Source organism: Dendrobates tinctorius, unplaced genomic scaffold (assembly GCF_039654945.1).
Source record: "Dendrobates tinctorius isolate UK_male_01 unplaced genomic scaffold, ASM3965494v1 ptg000079l, whole genome shotgun sequence".
NCBI classification, from domain to species: Eukaryota; Metazoa; Chordata; class Amphibia; order Anura; family Dendrobatidae; genus Dendrobates; species Dendrobates tinctorius.
In genome coordinates, this window is record NW_027361747.1 from 26,981,252 (window position 1) to 27,005,492 (window position 24,241).

A 24,241-nucleotide genomic window follows, 5' to 3' on the forward strand; every position below is an offset into this window, starting at 1 on the left:
ACCTGCACCCTAAGTTTGAAACATGCATATTCTCTGCCTTTCCTAGGATATATCATCTGGGACATGGCATAGAAGATGGATCTGGAGAAGGCTTCTTCAGTTCTCAAGTGGGAATGTCCACTTGTGCACTTGACCCCATGCCATCCCACCTCCTCCCCAACCCCACCACTACACTTATCCCAACCCAAACCATTTCTTTAACCTATTGTTAACTTCTGGCACCTGCCCTTCTGCTTTCACTCATACCACGATCACATCTATTTTAAAGAAGCCATCGCTCGACCCTACCTATACATCCAGCTACTTCCTTTATTGCTGCTCTCGTTCACCTCCAAACTCCTTGAACAGCATATATCCATGCTCAAATTTACTTCCACATCTTATCTAACTGACTCTTTGAAAACTTACAGATCCTCTCTAACCTTGGCGTCAAAGATCGTGCCCTCTTCTGGATTTACTCATACCTTTCTAACCATGCATTTAGCGTCACCTCCAGAGTCGTATATGGAGGGGCAACCCGGGCATATGCCCCGAGCGCAGCTGGCGGGGGGCACAGTCGAGCCGCCTAATGCGGCGGTCCACAGTGTCTCCCCCGATGGCTGCATTCTGCCACCCCCTGGACTGTGAGTCGGACGTTTTCTGTATTGGCTGTCAAGCTGACAGCCGCCACAGAGAAGCAGCAGCGAGCCGGCTCCCAGGGATCAATTGTAGTCGTGGGCCAACTTTCCATTGTCTGTGTCTTAAAGTCACTTTTCTGCTTGCTGCTTCCGTCTTACTGTTTTCTTCAGTTCACTGTTCTGAGGTTCAAACAAATCATAAAATACCCGATCTTTCCTTGAATGCTCTCGAATGTACAGAAGATCCTCTACCGGGTAAATGTCGTCATTCCCTGACCAGACAGTAAGGCTGTACCTGTCTGATGTCTGCAGCAACCACTGCAGCTGAGGCCACGACTGTCGCACTAACACTGCTCTTACTGGGAATGTCAGCGGCTGACTCAGACCTTTACAGATCTTTTCCATTTCTCTTACCATCTCCCAACTGTAGCCTTCATTTCTTCTTTCAGGATACCATGCAGTTGTCCAGCCCAATGATAGGGTAACATCTGGGAAGAAGGAGGTTACAGTATTAAGAAATTCTGTTGCTTCTACTCTGACATTTCCACCAGGTCCATGAAGTATATCAGCATTTATCCACACAGGTTGATGAATTTTATCCTTCATTGCATCCAAGATCTTCATAGAAGGCACTACAGCATCCAAACTTTTGAAATCAAGCTTATTGCCTTTGTTAGCTGGGAGATGGTAAGAGAAATGGAAATGATCTGTAAAGGTCTGAGTCAGCCGGTGACATTCCCAGTAAGAGCAGTGTTAGTGCAACAGTCGTGGCCTCAGCTGCAGTGGTTGCTGCAAACATCAGACAGGTACAGCATTGCTGTCTGGTCAGGGAATGACGACATTTACCCTGTTGTTTGAACCTCAGAATAGTGAACTAAAGAAAACAATAAGACAGAAGCAGCAAGCAGAAAAGTGACTTCAAGACACAGACAATGGAAAGTTGGCCCCTTTCATTAAGCCTTCCTAATTAAATGATGACCGGGAAAGTTTCCCAACTGCCTTTTAGGTGTTAAAGCTGGGAGAAACGCAGACTCAGAATGCAGCGCTGCAGGGAATATGGCGCATTTCATAGGCTCCTTTGCAATCTGTACAACTGTTTCTTACAGGAACTCGGGAGCCTCCATGCTACTCTCTCCTGAGCCTTTGAAAGAACATCAATTGTAGTCGTGTCTGAAGAAGCTAGTACAATTGAAGCTTTGACTGACGCCAGCAGCGTGATCAGATCATGTGACCACGCTGCTGACGTCATATGCCGCCCTGCAGACAGAGACGCACATTGGTGGTAAGTGCTCCAGTGGAGCTGAAGACACTGAAGATTAAGTGCATCGGGGGGGTATTTGGAGTGGAGTTGGGGGCATGTAATGCCTGTGGGGAGATTTGGAGTGGGGATGCGGGCATTTAATGTGTGTGGGGAGTGGGGATGGGGGCATTTAATGTGTGTGGGGAGATTTGGAGTGGGGATGGGGGCATTTAATGTGTGGGGGGAGATTTGGAGTGGAGATGGAGGCATTTAATGCATGTGGGGAGATTTAGAGTGGAAATGGGGCATTTATTGCGTGTGGGGAGATTTGGAGTGGAGATGGGGCATTTAACGCGTGTGGGGAGATTTGGAGTGGGGATGGAGTCATGTAATGTGTGGGGAGATTTGGAGTGGGGATGGGGGCATTTAATGCCTGTGGGGAGATTTGAAGTGGGGATGGGGCATTTAATGCGTATGGGGAGATTTGGAGTGGGGATGAGGTCATGTAATGTGTGTGTGTCCCCTAATTATGTCCCCCGGAAACAGTCCCCCTAGGAACCTTGGTGACAGTCCCCTTGGTTCCGGCCCGGTTACACAGCGGGGACTCCTCCTCCTACATACTGATGATACTCAGATTTACCTCTTTGGCCCAGATGTCACCTCTCTGCTGTCCAGAATCTAAGAGTGACTATCAGCCATATCCTCCTTCTCTTATGTCCTCAAAACTCAATGTGAAAAAAACTTAACTCCTCATATTTCCTCTATCTCACCTAACCCCTCTACCTGATCTATCTTTCACATTTAATGACCCCACGCTTTCCGCAATACGGGAAGTCAGTTACCTGAAGTAACATTGACTATGCCCTGTCTTTCAAACCACATCCAAGGTCTTGCCACCACATACCGCCTGCAACGCCAACAAAAATAATTCCAAAATCCATCCTTTTCTCAACCCTGCATCTACTAAAATGTTAGTACATGCCTTCATCATCTCCCACCTAGACTACGGCAATATCCTCCTCTGTGGCCTACCTGCTGCCTTTCTCGCACCTCTCCAGTTCGTCCTTAACTCTGCTGCCCAACTAAGTCTCCTCTCTACACACTACTCCTCTGCTTCTCCCCTCCTCAAATCTCTTCATTGGCTCCCAATTTCCCAATGTATATAGTTCAAACTGCTAACAATGACCTACAAAACCAACCATAATCTGTCTCCTCTGGATATCACCAAATTAATCTCCCGATATCTTCCTACATACAACCTCTGGTCCTCCCAATACCTCTTTCTCTCCTCCACACTCACATGATCCTCACCAAATCACCTCCAAAAGTTCTCCCGAGTGTCTCCCATCCTGTGAAATTCTTTGCCTCAACATATCTGATTATCCACCGCACTCCGAACTTTCATGTGGAACTTGAAAACCCACCTGTTCAAGAAAGTTTACAGCCTGCAATGATTTCCTGCCACCTCACCACCACCAAAGCTGCTGCAACCTCAAACCACTGTCTCTTTCCTCATTATCGAATAGAATTTAAACCTGCAATCAGGACCGTATTTGCCACTAGGCACCCGCGGGCACGTGCCTAGGGCGGGACGATGCGGGAGGGCAGCACCTGGGCAAAGTTTTTTTGTTTTTTAAAATGGAAGTCCGGGTCGGATCCTCCCCTCTCCTCCCCTCTTGAAGACATCATACTCACCTGTCACCTCCTCCAGCGGTGCCTGCAGCTCCGATGGTCTCCGGCGCCGGCATTCTTCCTGTGTCTGTGAGCGGTCACATGGTACCGCTCAGTACAGTAATGAATATGGACGCCACTCCTCTCCCATAGGCGTGGCGTCCATATTCATGATCTTAATGAGCGGTATCACGTGACCGCTCACAGACACAGGAAGAATGCCGGTGCCTGGAGCGGTAAATGAGATACATGCAGGGACCGCGCGAGGTGAGCCCAGGCAAGCATACAGGGAGGGGGAGATGAGTATGAGCCCAGGGGGGGAGATGAGTATGAGGGGGGAAGATGAGTATGAACGGGGGGAGGGGGGAGATGAGTATGAGTGGGGAGGATGAGTATGAGCCGGGGGGAGATGAGTATGAGGGGGGGAGGGGGGAGATGAGAATGAGCCCAGCGGGGAGGGAGGGGGGAGATGGGTGCACTGAGGAGATGGCTGCACTAAGGGAATGGGTGCACTGGGGAGATGGGTGCACTGAGGAGATGGGTGCATTAGGGAGATGGCTGCACTATAAACGGTAGTGTGACTCCAGCCTAAGTATTCGCTTACACTTGCCTATATCAGACAAATGCAAATCGATAAAAAAAAACGGACTGCGATTGGACCAATGTTATTCAATGAAGCAGTACAGTGAATTTTTTTCTCATCTTTATTCGGCATGAGAAAAAAATATGCATGCCTGCTGAGCAGAAAAATGGATTGCACATGGATGACAAGTGAGGAAGAAATCGTAGCACTTTTCTGAATGAGAATTACCCATTTTTTATATGCAGGTGTGAGCGAGCCCTAATACTGTCTCTCTATATAAAAAAATCATTGTAATTGTAATTTTTTCATTATATTGATTCTCGAGGTATTACACCCAGTCTTTTTTCATGTCTGATAATGGCAGCAAACTGAGATATATGGAGCTTTTTTTCACTCTTTCGATCTGAGCGAGAGCACTTCCACAATACAGTAGCACTCTATGGTGCTCGTTGTTTTGCAGTGCAGATCTGTAAAGACTCCTGACGGTGCTGTACAGTCTCTACAGTGTGCATGAGGTCTAACAGTTGGTAAAGACAGAAATAATTGCAGTCAATGCAATTAAGTCTTCATACCATTAAAACATTAGTTAGGAACACTGGTGCACAATCACTAAACCTGTCTAACAGACAGACTGTACAAATTTATCTAAGAGGCTAATTTTGGTACATAAATTTGTTGCATCTTTAGACTGTAGTCTAACTTTACACCACCTATTAGTTGTTTTTGTTGTGCCCGGTGTCAAATCTTGGGACTCGCCTCATTTTCGGCGATAGGCTTATATTTTGCAAATTTATGGTTGCATTCTAGAACGCAGGGTTATTCCCAGTATATTGGGTTGAGTGAACGCTCAGAAATACGCAGAAAGGGACATGGATGGTACTCTGCTTTGATTGAGAATAATACACATATGAAAATTGTGTTTTTTTTGTGAAAGGTTGGCATGAGCAGCCACAGTGCGCCAAGGTGAGTATTGTCTTATATGAATTTTAATTAAAGCTACAGTAAATGTACATTTCCAGTATTAGTCGAACGTTTAGATACACCTGTTCATACAATGGTTTTCCCTGCTATTATTGGAATATGCACATTGTAGATTCAAGCCAGCCAAAAAGTCCATAACTTATATTGTTTGAGCTATCTATATAGTTTTGGCTGTTACCTTCGTCAGGATGCTGAAACGCACGTCAGGGTGGATGGAGCTCTCATAATAAATGTATGTATCCTGCAGCCTTTAACAACTAGTATGATATTCACATGTTACGTTTATTTTGTCTTTCATTAGTGATGGCAGTAACTGTCCCTCACTTACTCATATACAGTTGTGGCCAAAAGTATTGACACCCCTGCAATTCTGTCAGATAATACTCAGTTTCTTCCTGAAAATGATTGCAAACACAAATTCTTTGGTATTATTATCTTCATTTAATTTGTCTTAAATGAAAAAACACAAAAGAGAATGAAGCAAAAAGCAAAACATTGATCATTTCACACAAAACTCCAAAAATGGTCCAGATAAAAATATTGGCACCCTCAGCCTAATACTTGGTTGCATAACCTTTAGCCAAAATAACTGCGACCAACCGCTTCCGGTAACCATCAATGAGTTTCTTACAATGCTCTGCTGGAATTTTAGACCATTCTTCTTTGGCAAACTGCTCCAGGTCCCTGATATTTGAAGGGTGCCTTCTCCAAACTGCCATTTTTAGATCTCTCCACAGGTATTCTATGGGATTCATGTCTGGACTCATTGCTGGCCACGTTGGAAGTCTCCAGTGCTTTCTCTCAAACCATTTTCTAGTGCTTTTTGAAGTGTTTTGTGTCATTGTCCTGCTGGAAGACCCATGACCTATGAGGGAGACCCAGCTTTCTCACACTGGGCCCTACAATATGCTGCAAAATTTGTTGGTAGTATTCAGACTTCATAAAGCCATGCACACGGTCAAGCAGTCCAGTGCAAGAGGCAGCAAAGCAACACCAAAACATCAGGGAACCTCCATCATGTTTGACTGTAGGGACCGTGTTCTTTTCTTTGAATGCCTCTTATTTTCTCCTGTAAACTCTATGTTGATGCCTTTGCCCAAAAAGCTCTACTTTTGTCTCATCTGACCAGAGAACATTCTTCCAAAATGTTTTAGGCTTTTTTAGGTAAGTTTTGGCAAACTCCAGCCTGGCTTTTTTATGTCTCAGGGTAAGAAGTGGGGTCTTCCTGGGTCTCCTACCATACAGTCCCTTTTCATTCAGACGCCGACGGATAGTACGGGTTGACACTGTTGTACCCACGGACTGCAGGGCAGCTTGAACTTGTTTGGATGTTAGTCGAGGTTCTTTATCCAACATCCGCACAATCTTGCGTTGAAATCTCTTGTCAATTTTTATTTTCCGTCCACATCTAGGGAGGTTAGCCACAGTGCCATGGGCTTTAAACTTCTTGATGACACTGCGCACGGTAGACACAGGAACATTCAGGTCTTTGGAGATGGACTTGTAGCCTTGAGATTGCTCTTGCTTCCTCACAAGTTGGTTTCTCAAGTCCTCAGACAGTTCTTTGGTCTTCTTTCTTTTCTCCATGCTCAATGTGGTACACACAACGATACAGGACAGAGGTTGAGTCAACTTTAATCCATGTCAACTGGCTGCAAGTGTGATTTAGTTATTGCCAACACCTGTTAGGTGCCACAGGTAAGTTACAGGTGCTGTTAATTACACAAATTAGAGAAGCATCACATCATTTTTCAAACAGTGCCAATACTTTTGTCCACCCTCTTTTTTATGTTTGGTGTGGAATTATATCCAATTTGGCTTTAGGACAATTCTTTTTGTGTTTTTTCATTTAAGACAAATTAAATGAAGATAATAATACCAAAGAATTTGTGTTTGCAATCATTTTCAGGAAGAAACTGAGTATTATCTGACAGAATTGCAGGGGTGTCTATACTTTTGGCCACAACTGTATGTTGTTGATGCAACCTTCTTTGGGACCACACACAATTATCATTGAGGTTGTCATTTCCTTAACTATTGATACCATTCCTTGTATATGTGTATGTAGGAAACAAAAAGAATGCCGACGGTAACGCTGTTACCTTGAATGCGCTTGTGATGTGCGGCAGACAGAAGACCTTCAGCTGGGGATCCCGGGTGCTAGACCTTGTATAAGTGAATCCTTGAAATCTTTAAATCCAGAGCAGAAAAACGGGTCCGTTGAAGCGCTCACACAGCGCGAAACGGCCGCTGTCAGCCTCTCGTGCACTCCACATGTCACTCCCCGGACCTGATATGTAACTGGAATGCCAATAAATTGGTGATTTATTCATCTCGACGAGTGCGACCATTTTTCTGCTCTGGATTTAAAGATTCCTTGTATATCTGTATTTATATCTACAGTACATATAATGTATACTTATATCTGCAGACTAATTGTTACTACCTTTTGCATTTTTTGCTTACATTATTTTATTCCAATACTTGGGTGTGCGTCCTCACAAACCATCTGAATTGGGTTGAGGTCAGTTGATCATCGGGTAAAATGATCTTTTGGTTTGCTCAAATGATCTTTGAGAAGCAGGACCTGCACTGCCGAGAGCAATGGCAGTCTATGTACTGGGAATGATCTTTTACTGATTATTCAGTCTGCAAATTAAATTAATTCCTGACTAAACAGGGTATTAAAAGTTTGTCAATCAGCAACCAAGTTGATCAGCATTCACTTAGTCCAGTGATGAAAAGAAAATGCAAGTGTGAACACACAGTATCATGTGAATCCTGGTGTGAACACTAAGTATTGTATGAGTCAGGTGTGAACATTCAGATGTGTAACCAAGTGTGAACAATCAGTATTAACTAAGATAAAATCAATCTGTGTAACCAAGTGTGAATAATCAGTGTTAACAAAGATTAAAAAAAATCAAGGTGAGAGCTCTGAGTACTGGGCAATGATGGATGTAAGTGAATGGAAGAACTACGCTAGTTTAGATTGACTTTGGTGGTCAAAGGTGTAGCCCCTTTGGTGCTATCACAATTTCTAGGATGTAATCAGGACGTATGCCAAAACCATTTGCCTCTTCAACCAAAAGTAGGCTGGTGAGCACACAACGGTGTGAGCCTGCAGATGTTTTCAGTCTGCACTTCTTCCTGACAAGACCATAAATGGGACACCAAAGCATGCAACCCTCCTCATTACTGGTCAAACAGGTGTTTCTTAAGGTGGCTGTAGATTTGTGCACAGTCAACCACATACATTAAGTAACGTATCTTCTTAAGAGTTCTTAACTCACATATTAGATCTTGATTAACAAAGGATAAAAATATTTGATGCTATAAATTGTATAATATATTGAGAAAATATGATTTATCTATGATGATCAGCGGTAACCAAAACCATCAACTGACTTTGAAAGAGATTCTAAATCAGCACCAAAAATCACAGGAAAAATTGGAATTGTAGACAAATGAAATTTTTGTGAATTTTATCATGGCAACATACAGCTCTGGCAAAAATTAAGAGACCACTGCTGTTGTGAATTCCCTTGCTCAGACTTCTGAGCTGAGCTCCCTCTGGTGGTTACTGGGAGTACTGGAGCTGGCCGGTCTGATGGAAGTTTGCCACCTGACGACGATGATTGGGAATCTGGAATTATTGGCTGGGAGCATATAAGTGAGCAGGCTTCCCTTGGTGGTTGCTGGTGATTTCCTCCTTGTGCATTTTGAGCTCTTCAGTCTCCTACCTGATCTGCATGGTTCAGTTAAGTGATTCTTTTGCTAATCCTTTGCATCTAATCTGGTTGTGCTTTTTTTTTGTTTTCTGCTTTGTTGCGAGGGTTCAGCGTACTACCTGCTGGAGACAGCGCTGGGCCCCGCTCGATATGTTACAGCTTGAGCCAGTTTGTTCAGTCCCCTGTTATATTAGTATCTTTTGCTTTGCTTCCAGTTCACACCAGAATGCTGATCTAGCGGGGGTGAGGTCGTGTGGCCTCGGTTTTTTTGGATATTAGATGTGTTGGATTTTTTTAGGGTTTTTTGCGTGATTGTAGACAGTGCCTTTTCTGTCCTGTCCTGTCTAGACAGTTTGGGCCCCATCATTTGCTCAGTCTATTTTCTGCCTATGTTTGTGTCTCATCTTGTCTCACCGGCAATATATGTTTGGGTGCTGTCTATTCCTTTGGGGATCTGCTCCGGGGCAGTTTAGATTTCACCTTTCTGGCTTTAGGCTTAGTTAGTTCTCCGGCTGTGCCGAATGAATACTAGAGGCTGGAGGGCACCACTGTTTGGGATCACCAATGCCTGCAAGATATGACAACGGACAAAAGACAAGAAAGAGCATGCACAACCAGGGATCACCAAAACACAATCAAGTGTACAAACGTAGAAAATCTTTATTACAACAATCTTAGCACAACACACTGAAAAGTTAAAATCACTAAAGCCCATTAGGCAATACATAAATACAAACACCCATAATAGGGTTCAAGCCCACCACTAAGCAATACCGTTAGACATGTAGGCCATATCCCTGAAAGAGAATAGCAACAATGAATGGAAACAAAGTTTCAGTCATATAAATGTACAGGGATCAAAGAGCTGTTTACAGACACGGCTATACACAAAATCAAAGGGTTAAACACAGGTAACCCTATCCCAGAGTCTTGTTGCGAAAAATGGATGATGCTAAATACAACCATTAATCAATGGGCAAGGAATATAAAAGGAGCCCATGTCCTATAACCAAAAAAATATATATATCACAGTGCATAAAAATAAGGATACCGCTAATAAGCAGAAGTATACACACAGCACTGCTTATAAGTTTCAGTTAAGCATATGCCATCATACCAAGAAATACACAAACTCTGTCCAGGGTCTAAAAGACCAAAAGAATAGAGTACAATACAACCTGAGCGCTAGTGGTCATGGTGTACCCCCAGTGAGACCGGCTGAAGAAGCAAAATGTGGCCAAATGATAAAGAGAGTGGTGGGACAGGCGGGAGTCCACAGAGGCCCAATGCGTTACGCCAAGAGACCTGGCTTCATCAGGGGCTGTGCCGAGGCATCTAGGGCATCGTAGGTACGCTCCACGGCTACTGCTAGTTGTGTTGTTAGGATCAGAGGTCTGCAATCTGCTGAGTTACCAACCTCTCTGGTTTCCTGGTGGCTTAGCCTGTTCCTGCCATCCTCCTCGGTGACCCATTCATAACACACTGCACAGTTTTATAAAAATCAGCTTCTCTAAATGTCTGACAGCCATTCCATTACAGTGTCAGTTGAATTCCAACCAGAGCACACCTCATTCTACTTAATGTGCTTCTGATTAGGTGATCACCTGAACCAAATCTTATTTAATGAAGGAAAGCATGAATAAAAAAAACCCTGCTGTGGTGTTCACAATCCTCTTGCAATAGGACAAGCTGGATGGCAAAACAAGTGCTAGTAATATCCCAAAAGTAATAGGAATGAAAAAATAACTTTTAATCATGCCAAAGGAGATGAAATGTCTTGAATGAGAAAAAGAAGGGCTCACTTCTGGCTTTACTAGCAGAGGGATATAGTGAGCGTCATGTTGCATCCATCTTTAACATTTCTAAGACGGCAGTCCATTACAACAAGGTCAAGCAGCAGATATTGGGGACAACAAAGTTACAGACCAGCAGAGGGCGAAAACGACTCTCCACTGACCAGGATGACCGTCATCTTATTCGAATGTCACTCAGCAACCGCAGGATGACATCAAGTGACCTACAAAAGGAATGACAAATGGCAGCCATGGAGAAGTGCACGGCAAGAACAGTTTGTAACAGGCACCTAGAGGCAGGGCTCAAGTCATGTAAAGCTAGAAAAAAGCCTTTCATCAATGAGAAGCAAAGGAGAGCCAGGCTGAAGTTTGCCAAAGACCATAAGGATTGGGCCATAGAGGACTGGAGTAAGGTAATCTTCTCTGATGAGTGTAAATTTCAGCTTTGCCCAACACCTGGTCATCTAAAGGTTAGACGGAGACCTGGAGAGTTGTACAAGCCACAGTGTATTGAACCTACTGTGAAATTTGGTGGATAATCAGTGATGATATGGGGATGCTTCAGCATTGCTGGACTTGGGCAGGTTAACCTTTGCGAAGGAAGTATGAATCAAGCTGCATTCAAGGTTATCTTGGAAAAACACTTGATTCCTTCTGTTCAGGCAATGTTCCCCAACTCTGAGGACTGTTTTTTCCAGCAGGACAATGCGCCATGCCACACAGCTAGGTCAATCAATGTGTGGATGAAGGACAACCACATCAAACCCCTTGCATGGCCAGCCCAATCTCCAGACCTGAACCCCATTGAAAACCTCTGGAATGTAATCAAGAGGAAGATGGGTAGTCACAAGCCATCAAACAAAAAAGAACTGCTCACATTTTTGTACCAGGAGTGGCATAAGGTCACCCAAAACAGTGTGAAAGACTAATGGAAAGCATGCCAAGACGCATGAAAACTGTGATTAAAAATTGTGGTTATCCACAAAATATTGATTTCTGAACTCTTCCTGAGTTAAAACATTAGTATTGTTGTTTCGAAATGATTATGAACTTGTTTTCTTAGCATTATTTGAGGTCTGCAAGCACTGCATTTTTTTGTTATATTGACCATTCTCATTTTCTGAAAATAAAAACAAAATTTAGTACTTGGAAATTAGAAGACATGTTGTCGGTAGTTTATAGAATAAAAGAGCAATTTACATTTTACTCAAAAATATACCTTTAGCGAGAAAAATCAGACAAACTGAAAATTTTGCAGTGGTCTCTTAATTTTTGCCAGAGCTGTATAATGTGACTCAGAAGTGTGCATGGCCCCAATGTGCCTGTTTGCTTGCTCTACAACATCTCCACGTGCTCCTAATGAATTGATGGATGGTGTTCTAGGGATGTCCTCCCAGACCTGGATAGGGGCATCAATGAGCTCCTGGGCGGTATGTGGTGCTACTTGTCATTGTCAGATGCACTGATACATAATGTCCCATTAGTTCTCAATTAGGTTCAGATCTGAGTAATATAATGGTCATTCAATGGTATCAATACCGTCATCATTCATGTGTAGGGTTGAGCAGATTCTCAGGATGCAGTGACGAGACATGAGACAGGGTATGACTTGTGAAATCAACTTTTATAACTTGGAGCCGCTGGGGCTATGCTGAACAGGTAAAAGGAGTAACAACAATCTGTCCTCGCAGGGACTCAACAAAATAAACAATACTTTTCTTATATTCAATGTGACTAACCCGGCTAGTCCGGTCGTTGAAGGCCACGTATGGCCCAAACTATGGGTCCCTATTTCCTATAGTTCACTTATCCTTCCAGACGTCGCTCGGGTTAACAAGTGCAGCCGCTTAGAGGTCGCTGATGCGGCAGCCTTGATGCCTCGTTATCCCGGGATGATTTGGGCTCGACAGGCCCTGAAGAAACTGTGCTGATGGGGCACAACAGGCCCTGAAGGATCTGTGCTGGTGGGGCACAACAGGCCCTGAAGGATCTGTGCTGGTGGGGCACAACAGGCCCTGAAGAATCTGTGCTGGTGGGGCACAACAGGCCCTGAAGACTCTGTGCTGGTGGGGCACAACAGGCCCTGAAGAATCTGTGCTGGTGGGGCACAACAGGCCCTGAAGAATCTGTGCTGGTGGGGTACAACAGGCCCTGAAGACTCTGTGCTGGTGGGGCACAACAAGCCCTGAAGACTCTGTGCTGGTGGGGCTTTCGGGACGTCTTTTACCGGCTCTCATCTCACAGCGCAGGGATGACGCAGTTTTCCCAAATGACGATCGGCCTCTGCTCAGGGTCCCCTTGTAGACGGGACGTGGGCCTCTATTGCCGCCTATGGCGAGGTGGCGTCCACTGAGGCCGGTGATGGCAGGGCCGCAGCTGTGGAAGGAGACAGGGGGGCAGTGTCCAGGCCGCTGTAGCCATTTTACGTGTCGTCGCAGCGGCGACTTGAGGTCTTGAGGTAACGGACCTGTCTCAAAAGGGCGGGGGACAGCGGGCGTGGCTGTGTGAGACTGTGGGTGGGGAGCAGCCTCCAGTAAAAGTCTCTCACGTCTCTCTTGTCAGTGAGTGCGTAGCTTTCTCCTCACAGACTCCTGACGGTGTCTCTTACACACAACGCTCGTCACCCCGTCTCCCTCTACATCACTCGGCTTCTCGCCTCCTGTCACACTCTCTGCCAACTGCCACCTGAGCGCGCCCCCTCCTCCTTTTGTCTTCGCCTCGCCCCCTGTTGCCCTGACACCTTCAGTCGTGTGTCTCCCTTTGTTGTCCCCCCAGTGTTGTTCCTTCAGGAACCCTGATGGCAGTCCCCTGGGTTCTGGCCCAGTCACTGTCTGGGAGTCCTCCTCCCCACACATGCACTGTCTGAACACTCTGACCACATTGTCCTTAACCAGAGCCCACTTCACCAGTGTAAAGTCTGACAATGGCTCTTGGGATTTCATGCCTAGAAGCTGTCAAGTTACCATCGACTATCACTTTACCCTTTTAGAGATCATTATTCATCTTCAACTTGCTTAAAGGGAACCTGTCACCCCCCCAGGGCATTTTTAACTAAAATAGCCACCTTCAGCAGCAGCAGCACTAAAGGTCCCGTTACACATAGCGACGCTCCAGCGATCCTGACAACAATACGACCTGGTAAGGATCGCTGGTACGTCGCTACATGGTCGCTAGTAAGCTGTCAAACAGGCAGATCTACTCAACGACACAGCAACGATACGGCGATCCATATAATGACCTTGACGGTCGTTGGGACCTTGTCACACAGTAGCTATTGTGACGACTCAGACCTCGATAGGCGTGCTTCAATGTTTCCTTTTCCATGCCCCTCTGCTCCGATTGGTGGCCACTACTGTGCTATCACAACGTAGTAGCGCTTCCATCCTTTGTTCCTGAGCACTGTGGATCGTATTATACAGTTTTCCTTCAGCGTCCCCGTGTGAGTCGCTAGTACGTTATTATTCGTGGATCTTACTACATCTTCTGATTGCCCCATCTGCAAGGTAGGCATTGTTTATTATATTAAATATAATAGATAGCTGACCTAAAAATGGAAACGCTACAAAGATCCTAATTTGAGACCCTAAACAATGCCTTTTGGAACTTTTGGAACAACGCAGGCGCCCTCCGGCATGTAGAGCAAACTGCAATACAGGAGGAGGAGGGGCAGGAACGCAACACAGCGATGATGGACAACTGGTAGGTGGCTTAAACAGAGGGACACACCATACCTCTGTGACTGAATCCAGGTATGAGGACCTAGTTATAAAAGTCAATATTTCACCGTTAATGGGGGTCAGAAACAGAAGAGCCACCTTCACAGAATGCAGTCTTAGTGCTGCTGAAGGTGGCTCTTTTAGTTAAAAAACACCCTGGGGGGTGACAGGTTCCCTTTAACTGTTCACAACAACAGTAATTTTTACCAGGGATGCTCAAACTTTTACATGCCTCTGTAATGTATATAGCAGAGAAGACTATGGATAGTATATACAGTATGTACAGTTGGGAAAATAAGTATTTGATACACTGCTGATTTTGCAAGTTTTCCCACCTACAAAGAATGGAGATGTCTGTAATTTTTATCGTAGATACATTTCAACTGTGAAAGACAAAATCTAAATATAAAAACCAGAAGATCACGTTGTAAGATTTTTACATAATTAAATTGCATTTTATTGCATGACATAAGTATTTGATCATTTACCAACCAGCAAGAATTCTGGCTCTCACAGACCTGCTAGTTTTTCTTTAAGAACCCTCCTACTGTGCACTCATTACCAGGATTAATTGCACCTGTTTGAACTTGTTACCTGTATAAAAGACACCTGTCCATACACTCAATCACACTCCAACCTCTCCACCATGCAAGACAATGATCCTAACCACATATCCAATTTAGTCAAAAATTGGTTAGCAAAGAAGAAATATTCACCTTTTGCAATGGCCAAGCCAATCATCTGATTTAAACCCTATAGAGCACCTTTGGGATGAGTTAGGGCAATGAGTTGGGGCACGTACCTATAGCAATAAAGATGAATTGTTTTCAGATTTGCAAAATAAATGGAGGAAGATCCCTAAAGGTACTGTCACACTTAGCGATGTACCAGCGATATGACGCGGTCAGGATCGCTAGTGCATCGCTAAGTGGTCGCTAGTGAGCTGCCACACAGGCAGGTCTCACCAGCGACATCGCTGGGGACGGGGGTCGCTACTTACCTGTCACACTAGGCGATCCTGCGTCCTCCCGCCCGGCTCCACGCGTCGCTCGTCGTCACAGCAGGAAGCGCCGCAGGAAGCTGACGACGAGAAGCGGTCCTGAACGTTGTCGCGCGATCAGCGATAAGCAGCGGGGGAGCGGGTTGTAGGTAAGTATCAGACACAGCAATATCGCTAGCAATATCGCTATAACGTCACAAGTTATAGCGATATTGCTAGCGATATCGCTTAGTGTGACAGTACCTTAAGATTGTTTTGAATACCTGAGTGGCTTCAATGCTTCAATGCCCCGTCGGTGTGGTGCAGTAATTAAACCAAGAGGTCATGCTACAAAATACTAAGTTATGGCATTGTAAACATTGAATTACTCTCTATGTTGTGATCAATAAATAGTATACAGTTGTGCTCAAAAGTTTACATACCCCGGTAGAATTTTTGCTTTCTTGGCCTTTTTTCAGAGAATATGAATGATAGCACTAAAACTTTTTCTCCACTCATGGTTAGTGGTTGGGTGATGCCATTTATTGTCAAACTACTGTGTTTTCTCTTTTTAAATCATAATGACAACCCAAAACATCCAAATGATCCTGATCAAAAGTTTACATATCCTGGTTATTTTGGCCTGATAACATGCACAGAAGTTGACAAAAATGGGTTTGAATGGCTACTAAAGGTAACATCCTCACCTGTGACCTGTGACAAATTCCAGGAAAATTGTTCGGGATGCAAAGCAAAACCCACAAATAACATCAGTTGAAATACTGGACTCTCTGAAAACTAGCGGTCCGACTGTTCAAGATGCACAATAAGGAGGCACTTGAAAAAAAATGGGCTTCATGGTTGAGTCGCCAGAGGAAAGCCAAATGACACTGATCAAAATTTCACATACCACATTTCTTAATACAGTGTATTACCCCCTCTAACATCAATGACAGCTTGAAGTCTTTTGTGTTAGTTGTGGATGAGGTTCTTTGTTTTCTCAGATGGTAAAGCTACCCATTCTTCTTGTTAAAAAGCGTCCAGTTCCTGTAAATTCCTGGGCTGTCTCGCATGAGCTGCGCACTTGAGATCTCCCCAGAGTGGTACAATGATATTTAGGTCAGGAGACTGAGATGGCCACTCCAGAACCTTCACTTTGTTCTGCTGTAGCCAATGACAGGTCAACTTGGCCTTGTGTTTTGGATTATTGTCTTGTTGGAACATCCAAGTCCGTCCCATGTGCAACTTCCGGGCCGATATCTGCAAATTTGCCTCCAGTATTTGCTGATAACATGCTGCTTTCATCTTTCCTTCAACTTTAACCAAGATTCCTGTGCCTTTGTAGCTCACACATCCCCAAAACTTCAGCAATCCACTTCCCTGCTTTACAGTAGGAATGGTGTTCCTTTCATCATAGGCCTTGTTGACCTCTCTCCAAATGTAACGTTTATGGTTGTGGCCAAAAAGTTTAATTTTGGTGTCATCATTCCAGATTACTTTGTCCCAGAAGTTTTGAGGCTTGTCGCTGTGCTGTTTTGCATATTGTAGGCGAGATACCTTGTGCCATTTACACAGTAATGGCTTCATTCTGGCGACTCGACCATTTAGCTCATTTTTCTTCAAGTGCCTCCTTATTGTGCATCTTGAAACAGCCACACCGCTAGTTTTCTGACTGTCCAGTATTTCAGATGATGTTATTTGTGGGTTTTGCTTTGCGTCCCGAACAATTTTCCTGGCATTTGTCACAGGTCACAGGTGAGGATGTTACCTTTAGTAGCCAGTCAAACCCACTTGTGTCAACTTCTGTGCATGTTATCAGGACAAAATCACTAGGGTATGTAAACTTTTGATAAGGGTCATTTGGATGTTTTGGGTTGTCATTATGGCTTAAAAAGAGAAAACAGTAGTTTGACAATAAATGGCTTCACCCAATCACTAACTGGGATATGTAAACTTTTGAGCACAACTGTATGCAAGACATTTTCTTAATAATGTATTCAACTTTAGAGGACGTTTTCCATGGTCGCTCATTTCTATGTTTGTCAGCTGTTCCATAATCTTCTTTTTCTTTTTTTATTATGCGTGACACTTGAATCTGAGAGAAGTTCAAGGTGAGCAGATGCCCGGTTGGCCGGCAGACCTACACCACAAACTGGGTCGCCGGCCCTTTAAAACTTCTGAGTGAGGGCACTGAGTGCGTGCGGCTGTTGACCTTGTTTGCGCGGGCAAGCAGGAGACCGCGCGTGCACACAGGGTCAAGGTGCATAGGGTGCCCCTATGTGTCTGACGCTGGCCTGCCTGTACCAGCGTCAGAGAACACTGCTCTCACCAATTCCAGGGATCCTCTCCTCTTCACCGCCAACACTGGACAATAGACCCACATTATCTCTTCATCCTCCCCCATCTCAGGGACCTGGGTGAGTCGCAAGATGAAAACTTTTTTTATGTATATGTAAGGAGGAAGACAAGGCTGCAGGTGCCTGAATCATGCTGGGTCCGGAACTGCTGAGGCTACGTCCCATGTTTCCTGGGGGAAAGATTAGGGGACAGGTCAGGCCCCATGACCCAGGAAGAGAGGGTGTGGCTAAGCCAGTTAGTGAGGAGAAAGCGCACGAAGAGTTAGATCCCCGCCGGCATTGAGAGCAGAGGCAGGTGTGCAGCGTGCTCCGCAGCGAGAGAGGCAGCGCAGAGCCATGCTCCAGCAGAACTTCAGCGGGTGCTCCAGTGAGTGCAGTGCTCGCGCAGAGGAGTGGGCGCTGGGTGCAGGATCCCGAGGTGTGTTCCCCAAGGCTGATAGATGCACAGCAGCACCCGTGTTGGTCAGAGTACTCCGAGCAGGAGTTGGTTGGGAAAAGCTCCCAGGTGCAGAGCACAGATCTGGGACAGTTGTGTGAGAGACTTACTGCCTAAGAGATTTACTTGTATCGGTCGACACGCAGAGCAGCGCAAACCGAGCAGAGCCATGCAGAGCAGCCATTCAGGTGACGGCAGCTGCTCAGAGAGAGACATTTGTGCTTCATGACTGTGACTACAGCGCACGTGCCGCATAGAGAAAGCTGAGTACTGGACAGACATTTGCGGCCCACCTTGCCAGTTGACACTTGTCAGTCCATGTTATCAGTGTTGCAACTCTGTTTACTTTGGCCGCACCAACTTATGGACTAGGGGATCAGCAGAAGGTGCCAGAGAACGACTGCAGCCGCCAGAAGACGGACCATTGTTTGCAGGACCTCACTGGAACAGCACTACGCCAGTAGATATTGGCACCAATGCCTTCAAAACTTCAGTTGTGGAGTCGGAAGCCTCTGACACGATAAGGCTGGCTTAACATTAGCATTTCTGTGCGCAGCATATGATCTGCACAGATCCGCATGCGTCACGCGTACATATATTTAACATTGTGTACGCAGGGAAATGCGTTGGCATGCGTTTGCGTACGCATGCGTCGCTTCACAGTGTCCGGCGAACGCAATATGTTGCATTTTTGGAAGCGTCAATTATGCGCAGTCATGCGCATGCAGATGAGTGTGTCAAAACAACACATTACAGTCTATGGGAACGCATTGGTACGCAAGGACATGTGTACGCATACGTTCGATACGCATACGTACTTCAGAATGAGCAGGTCCAGGAAGTGTTAAATTAAACATTTTTTATTTTTGTTAATAAAAATTCTTTTTTTTCACAATCCCTGTCTCCCTGTGTTTTCTTTATCTCTTTATTTAAACATGTGTGTATTGTTGAGTGAAGGATTAACGGGTGTTAAGCCCCCGTCACACACAGCAATCTCACAAGTTTTGTGACGCAACAGCGATCTCACCAGCGAGATCGCTGTGTGTGACACCTATCAGCGACCAGCTCCCCTGCCGGGCATCGCTGATCATGCTCGAATGGCCTGGACATTTTTTTGATCGTTGGTCTCCCGCTGCCCAGCACGCATCTCTGCGTGTGGCAGGCGGGAGACCAGTGATCAGCGAGCTGAAGCTGGTAACGAAGGTAAACATTGGGTTTCTAAGCGCCGCGCAGTGCTTAGAAACCAGCAGTGTACGTTAGATACCAGCATGCTGGTGCAGGGAGCTGGTAACCAAGGTAAAGATCGGGTTTCTAAGCGCCGCGCGTCGCTTTGAAACCCGATGTTTACCTTGGTTACCAGGTCCCTGCACCAGTGCGCTGGTATCTTAACGTACACTGCGGGTAACTAAGTGACGTGCATCGCTTGTTACCTGCGTGTCGCTGTCCTGATCGCTGCTGAGATCTGCCTGTTTGGCAGCTCACCAGCGATCATGTAGCGACACACCAGCGATCCTGACAAGTTCATATCGTTGTCGGGATCGCTGGTGAGTCGCTATGTGTGACGGTCCCTTACAGTCAAGGTGTTTAGTATTAAAGTTACAGTGAAGGTGTTAGTATTAAAGTCAGCAAACATTACAGGTACATTTTACTTATCAGCGGCTTAAACCATTTCGTCTTGCCATGCCACACGTTCAATATCCAAAACAAAGTAGGCAGCAAATTTTTTTCCCTCATTTGGGCAACTTCCACTGTAGTCCTCAGAGGGTGATCTTGGTAATCCTGTCTCAATTTTTAGATTGATGGCTGTTCCCAAAATGTGCCATTTAGATACCAGCAATCCAAAGGCACACTCCACAGTTCTTCAAGCCCTTGTCAGTCGATAGTTGTAAATCCTTTTGCTGTGATTCAAGTCCCAAATTGAGTACTGTTTTATGAGGTTGGCACACATTTGAAATGCCTCATCCCCAACCACAACAAACAGCATTGGCTGTCCTTCAGTGTTCGGAAGAGGTCGTGGCTGTGGAAAATTGAAATTATTCCCATACAAATGTTGGCCCATGTCAGAGTTTTTGAAAGTCTGTGAGTCATTTCCTCATCCAAATGAGCCAATGTCCGCTGCGACAAATTGACAGTCAGCATGTGCAATCGCCATGAGAACAATTGAAAAGCATTTTTTGCAATTGAAATACTCGGATCCACTTCCAGCAGGTTTCATAATCCGAATGTGTTTGCCATCCACAGCCCCCAAACAGTTTGGAAAATTACAAATGTCCTGGAATTTTGCAGCATTTTCCAGCCAGAGTTCAGTTGTGCGTTGGGGGAGGAATTCTTCATGCAGCACGTCACATAAAGCACGGCAGTTGTCTCCAACAGTCCCAGAAAGCGTGGACACTCCAATCCGGAATTGAAAATGTAGAGATGATAAGGTCTCGCCGGTAGCCAGGAATCTGCCTAACAGAAAATGGGAAAAAAAATCAGTACATGGCTTTCAGAACAAACGTATTAACTACAGGTGTTTCTTTTTCAAAATTACATACCTCAGGGTCACGAACAGATGTTCCTCAGCAGGAATTGCTCGACGTAGCTGTGTGTCCTGCCTTGTGATGGATCCTCAGACACGTAGCAGCAAGTCATGGAAGCTCTATTCCGACATTCTCGGGTAGTCAAAAAACTTTTCCGGGTTTTCACTCAGCTCTGTGTACAACGAGTGGTAGGCTCCACGTCTCTCTCGGACTTCTACAATGGGGTGTTGCCAATAGCGACGACGATGTCTTCTCCATCTTTCTCTTCTTCTTTCTTCTTCACAAGCCACAGCAAAGGCAACAGCCAATTTCAATGACAAATCAAGATTAATAAGGAAGCTCTCCAAGCCAAGATTCATCTTGCAGCTGGATACAGCAGCAAAAGACGAGGATTTCATCAGTGCAGTGTGTCTATATATAGAAATCCCATGAGACATGCCCATTTTGTGTCTGGTGTCAAGCAATTTCTACTGCAAAAGCATTGGAAATATCGAACGCATGCGCAGAAACACTAACCCATGCCAAAACACAAACAAATGCATGCACACTCAGAATTGTTTTGGCGTCATGCGTAAGATGATGTGGATAAAAACTCTGCGTAAACATGCATTTGCATGCTTTTTTTCATGCGTTTGCGCATGCAGATGATACACTGCGCACACAAATGCTAATATGAACCTAGCCTAAAGGTACTGTCACACTTAGCGATGTACCAGCGATCCCGACCAGCGATATGACGCGGTCAGGATCGCTGGTACATCGCTAAGTGGTCGCTAGTGAGCTGCCACACAGGCAGATCTCACCAGCGACATCGCTGGGGACGGGGATCGCTACTTACCTGTCACACCAGGCAACCCTGCATCCTCCCGCCCGGCTCCACGCGTCGCTCGTCGTCACAGCAGGAAGCGCCGCAGGAAGCAGACGACGAGAAATGGTCCAGGACGTTCTCGCGCGATCAGCGATAACCAGCGGGAGAGCCGGTCGTAGGTAAGTATCAGACACAGCGATATCGCTAGCAATATCGCTATAACGTCACAAGTTATAGCGATATTGCTAGCGATATCGCTTAGTGTGACATGCCCTTTAGTGATTTAAGGATCTGCCGTTATCTTGTTTATTGCTCATTAACTTCGCCTATTGCTGCCATTGAACTGTTTAACCCTCCTTTAACCATTTATCTCCCTGCGAGGAGTTAACCCCCTGTTAAATTAAAACTGTTAAATTTATTAAACCTTGATCTGCCTCCTGTCTGTCAATGCATCCCACAACCTGCTTACATACAGCAGTTGCAGTTGTACTGTATGTATAGAATGTATATAGACTGCTGTATTTCAATATATACTCTTAAGTGATACTTGCTGCTACTGCTGTATATAATCGAGGAATCACCTATATAATGTTATAATGTATATACAGCAGTCTATATACGGCACATTATAAGTGATGCTGCTACTGCTGTGTATATACATTATATAGATATAGATAGAGTTGAGCGACTTTTGGTTTTTTAGGGTCGAGTTTCATTTCGTGAAACCCGACTTTTCCAAAAGTCGGGTCGAGCAAGATTGGCCGATTATAGGGAAAAGTCGGGGTCGTCCCGAAACACGAAACCCAATGTAAGTCAATGGGGAATAAAAGTCGGCAGTGAGAGGACAGGAAACACACCTACAGTGCTCATTTGAATGCCAAAAGCATCAATTCTTCTTACTTAAGCTTGTCAACCTTAATTAACTTCATAATACAAGTTACGCACTGAAAAATGGGGGTTATTTGGCTAAAGTTGTGGGGGGGTAGGGCTGGCTCCAGGTTTTCATGTGCCCTGGGCGAAAGAGCGCCCCTTTAACACATACCACAACTCATCATGCTCCGATACGGCAGAGAAATAGCGGTATAGTACAATGAAAAATACTTCACTTTTTACATCTCATGACGAGGCCCATCTATTTCTCCATACAGAATCATTGGTCCCATATAATGTTTGAAACAGTATATGATGAACTCCACATAATGCTACAGTATATGTTGGTCCCCATGGATGAAGCTCCACTGTCTTATGGGCCCAAATAATGCTCCAAACATAATGGGCCCCATTTCTAATGCTCTAGTGTATAATGGGCCCTGTAAATGCTGCTCCAGTGTCTGATGTCCACCTTTGGAATGTTCCAGTGTATGGTGGGCCCCATCTATCATTCTCCAGAGTATAGTGCTCCCCAAAAATTGCTGTCCCAACATTGAAAACAATCAAATAAGTCTCCTCGCTAGGGAATCCCTGTACTAGTCTGGACTCCTCGTCGTCCCCATCTTCCATCTCACTGCACAGTATTTCAACCTTGCAAGTGCTGTGATCCTGAGCAAGCAGGGGGGGCCCACTCGTTGGCGACGGCACTGGCACACGGCCCCTGATAGTACGGTGGTGTGTCTGATGGCGGGTGGGCCGAACCTGCACTTTCATCTGCAGCTTCCTCTTTGTCACCGTGTAAGATGGAACTGTATATAGGAAGGGTAACCTGAGTTTCATCAGGGTCAGATTCAGGCCGTGTAGCGTGCGAGGGGAATGTAGTGGTCTGGGTCAATCTACCAGCAGATTCATTGAGCAGTGGCTGGGCATCAGTGCACTTGTGTCGCCCCCAGGAGTACGGTCGCCACAGTGGCATTACCTTCCTCCTAGGGAGTGTGATGTCATGCTTGGGAGCAACGAAGGATCTCTCTAGCAGGTTAACTGATTGGGCGGCGTTATTCCCACGAGTCATGACCCTACAAACAGCGTTCATGAAGGCAAAGTGTTTGTTTTACGTGGGCAGTATGGTTGCAAAGCTGAACCTTAAAGGAATGTCCAGAAGGGCACCACCAGGAGTGGAGCCTACGGTTAAATTCGACTCCACCTGGGAAACCTCAACCATGCCAGCTACAGAACAGATGCACACATTGCAAGCTTAATTCCGTTAACGAACGAGACTCCGTCATGCCCCGCGGTCCGAGTCCGGCTTATTAGAGGGACACGGGAGGCTCTGGCACATGAGATTGGCCAATAACTGGTGTGTCATGCCCTTACATGTCCGTGGCTGCATGTGCGCTACACTGAAAAGGCCAGCGTTTGTCGCTTACAGGTGCAGATAACCCGCTGAACAACGTTAGTGATGGGGATCACTGATTACAATTATTACCCGCGAACGATGATTTCCCAGTAAGTGCAGGTCAACCGCAGTTCCGGAATTAGGCCTAACCGTCATTCCTGAAAAAATGAAAAACTTACGTGTGCAAACCACAGGTGCTGTAGCTTGCTTAACAGCTCGCCAGCCGTTCTCACGCCCAGTATGGATTACACGTGATTGCACAAAGGTGAGAAAGGGTACCGTATCCCCGGATAACATGTATGGATAGCGTACACATTCAAAATATATGTCTATACATCAGGAGGCAGGCTCAGACGGTGTCAGGCCCAGTATGGATTGCACGTGATTGCACAAAGGTGAGAAAGGGTACCGTATCCCAGGATAACATGTATGGATAGCGTACACATTCAAAATATATGTCTATACATCAGGAGGCAGGCTCAGACGGTGTTAGGCCCAGTATGGCTTGCACGTGATTGCACAAAGGTGAGAAAGGGTACCG

The 24,241-nt window shown here is 45.5% G+C and overlaps 1 protein-coding gene across 1 annotated transcript; it reads right to left on the bottom strand.

The window, feature by feature from the left end:
* Positions 1-721: 721 nt before the first annotated feature.
* Positions 722-1,866, bottom strand: LOC141096820 (protein FAM151B-like). The gene is made up of 2 exons (XM_073583665.1): positions 1,722-1,866; positions 722-1,294 (listed from the first exon to the last, which is right to left on the bottom strand). Exons 1-2 carry the CDS (start codon positions 1,864-1,866, stop codon positions 747-749), a joined length of 693 nt encoding a protein of 230 aa, XP_073439766.1. The 3' UTR covers positions 722-746.
* Between the last annotated feature and the right edge of the window lie 22,375 nt (positions 1,867-24,241).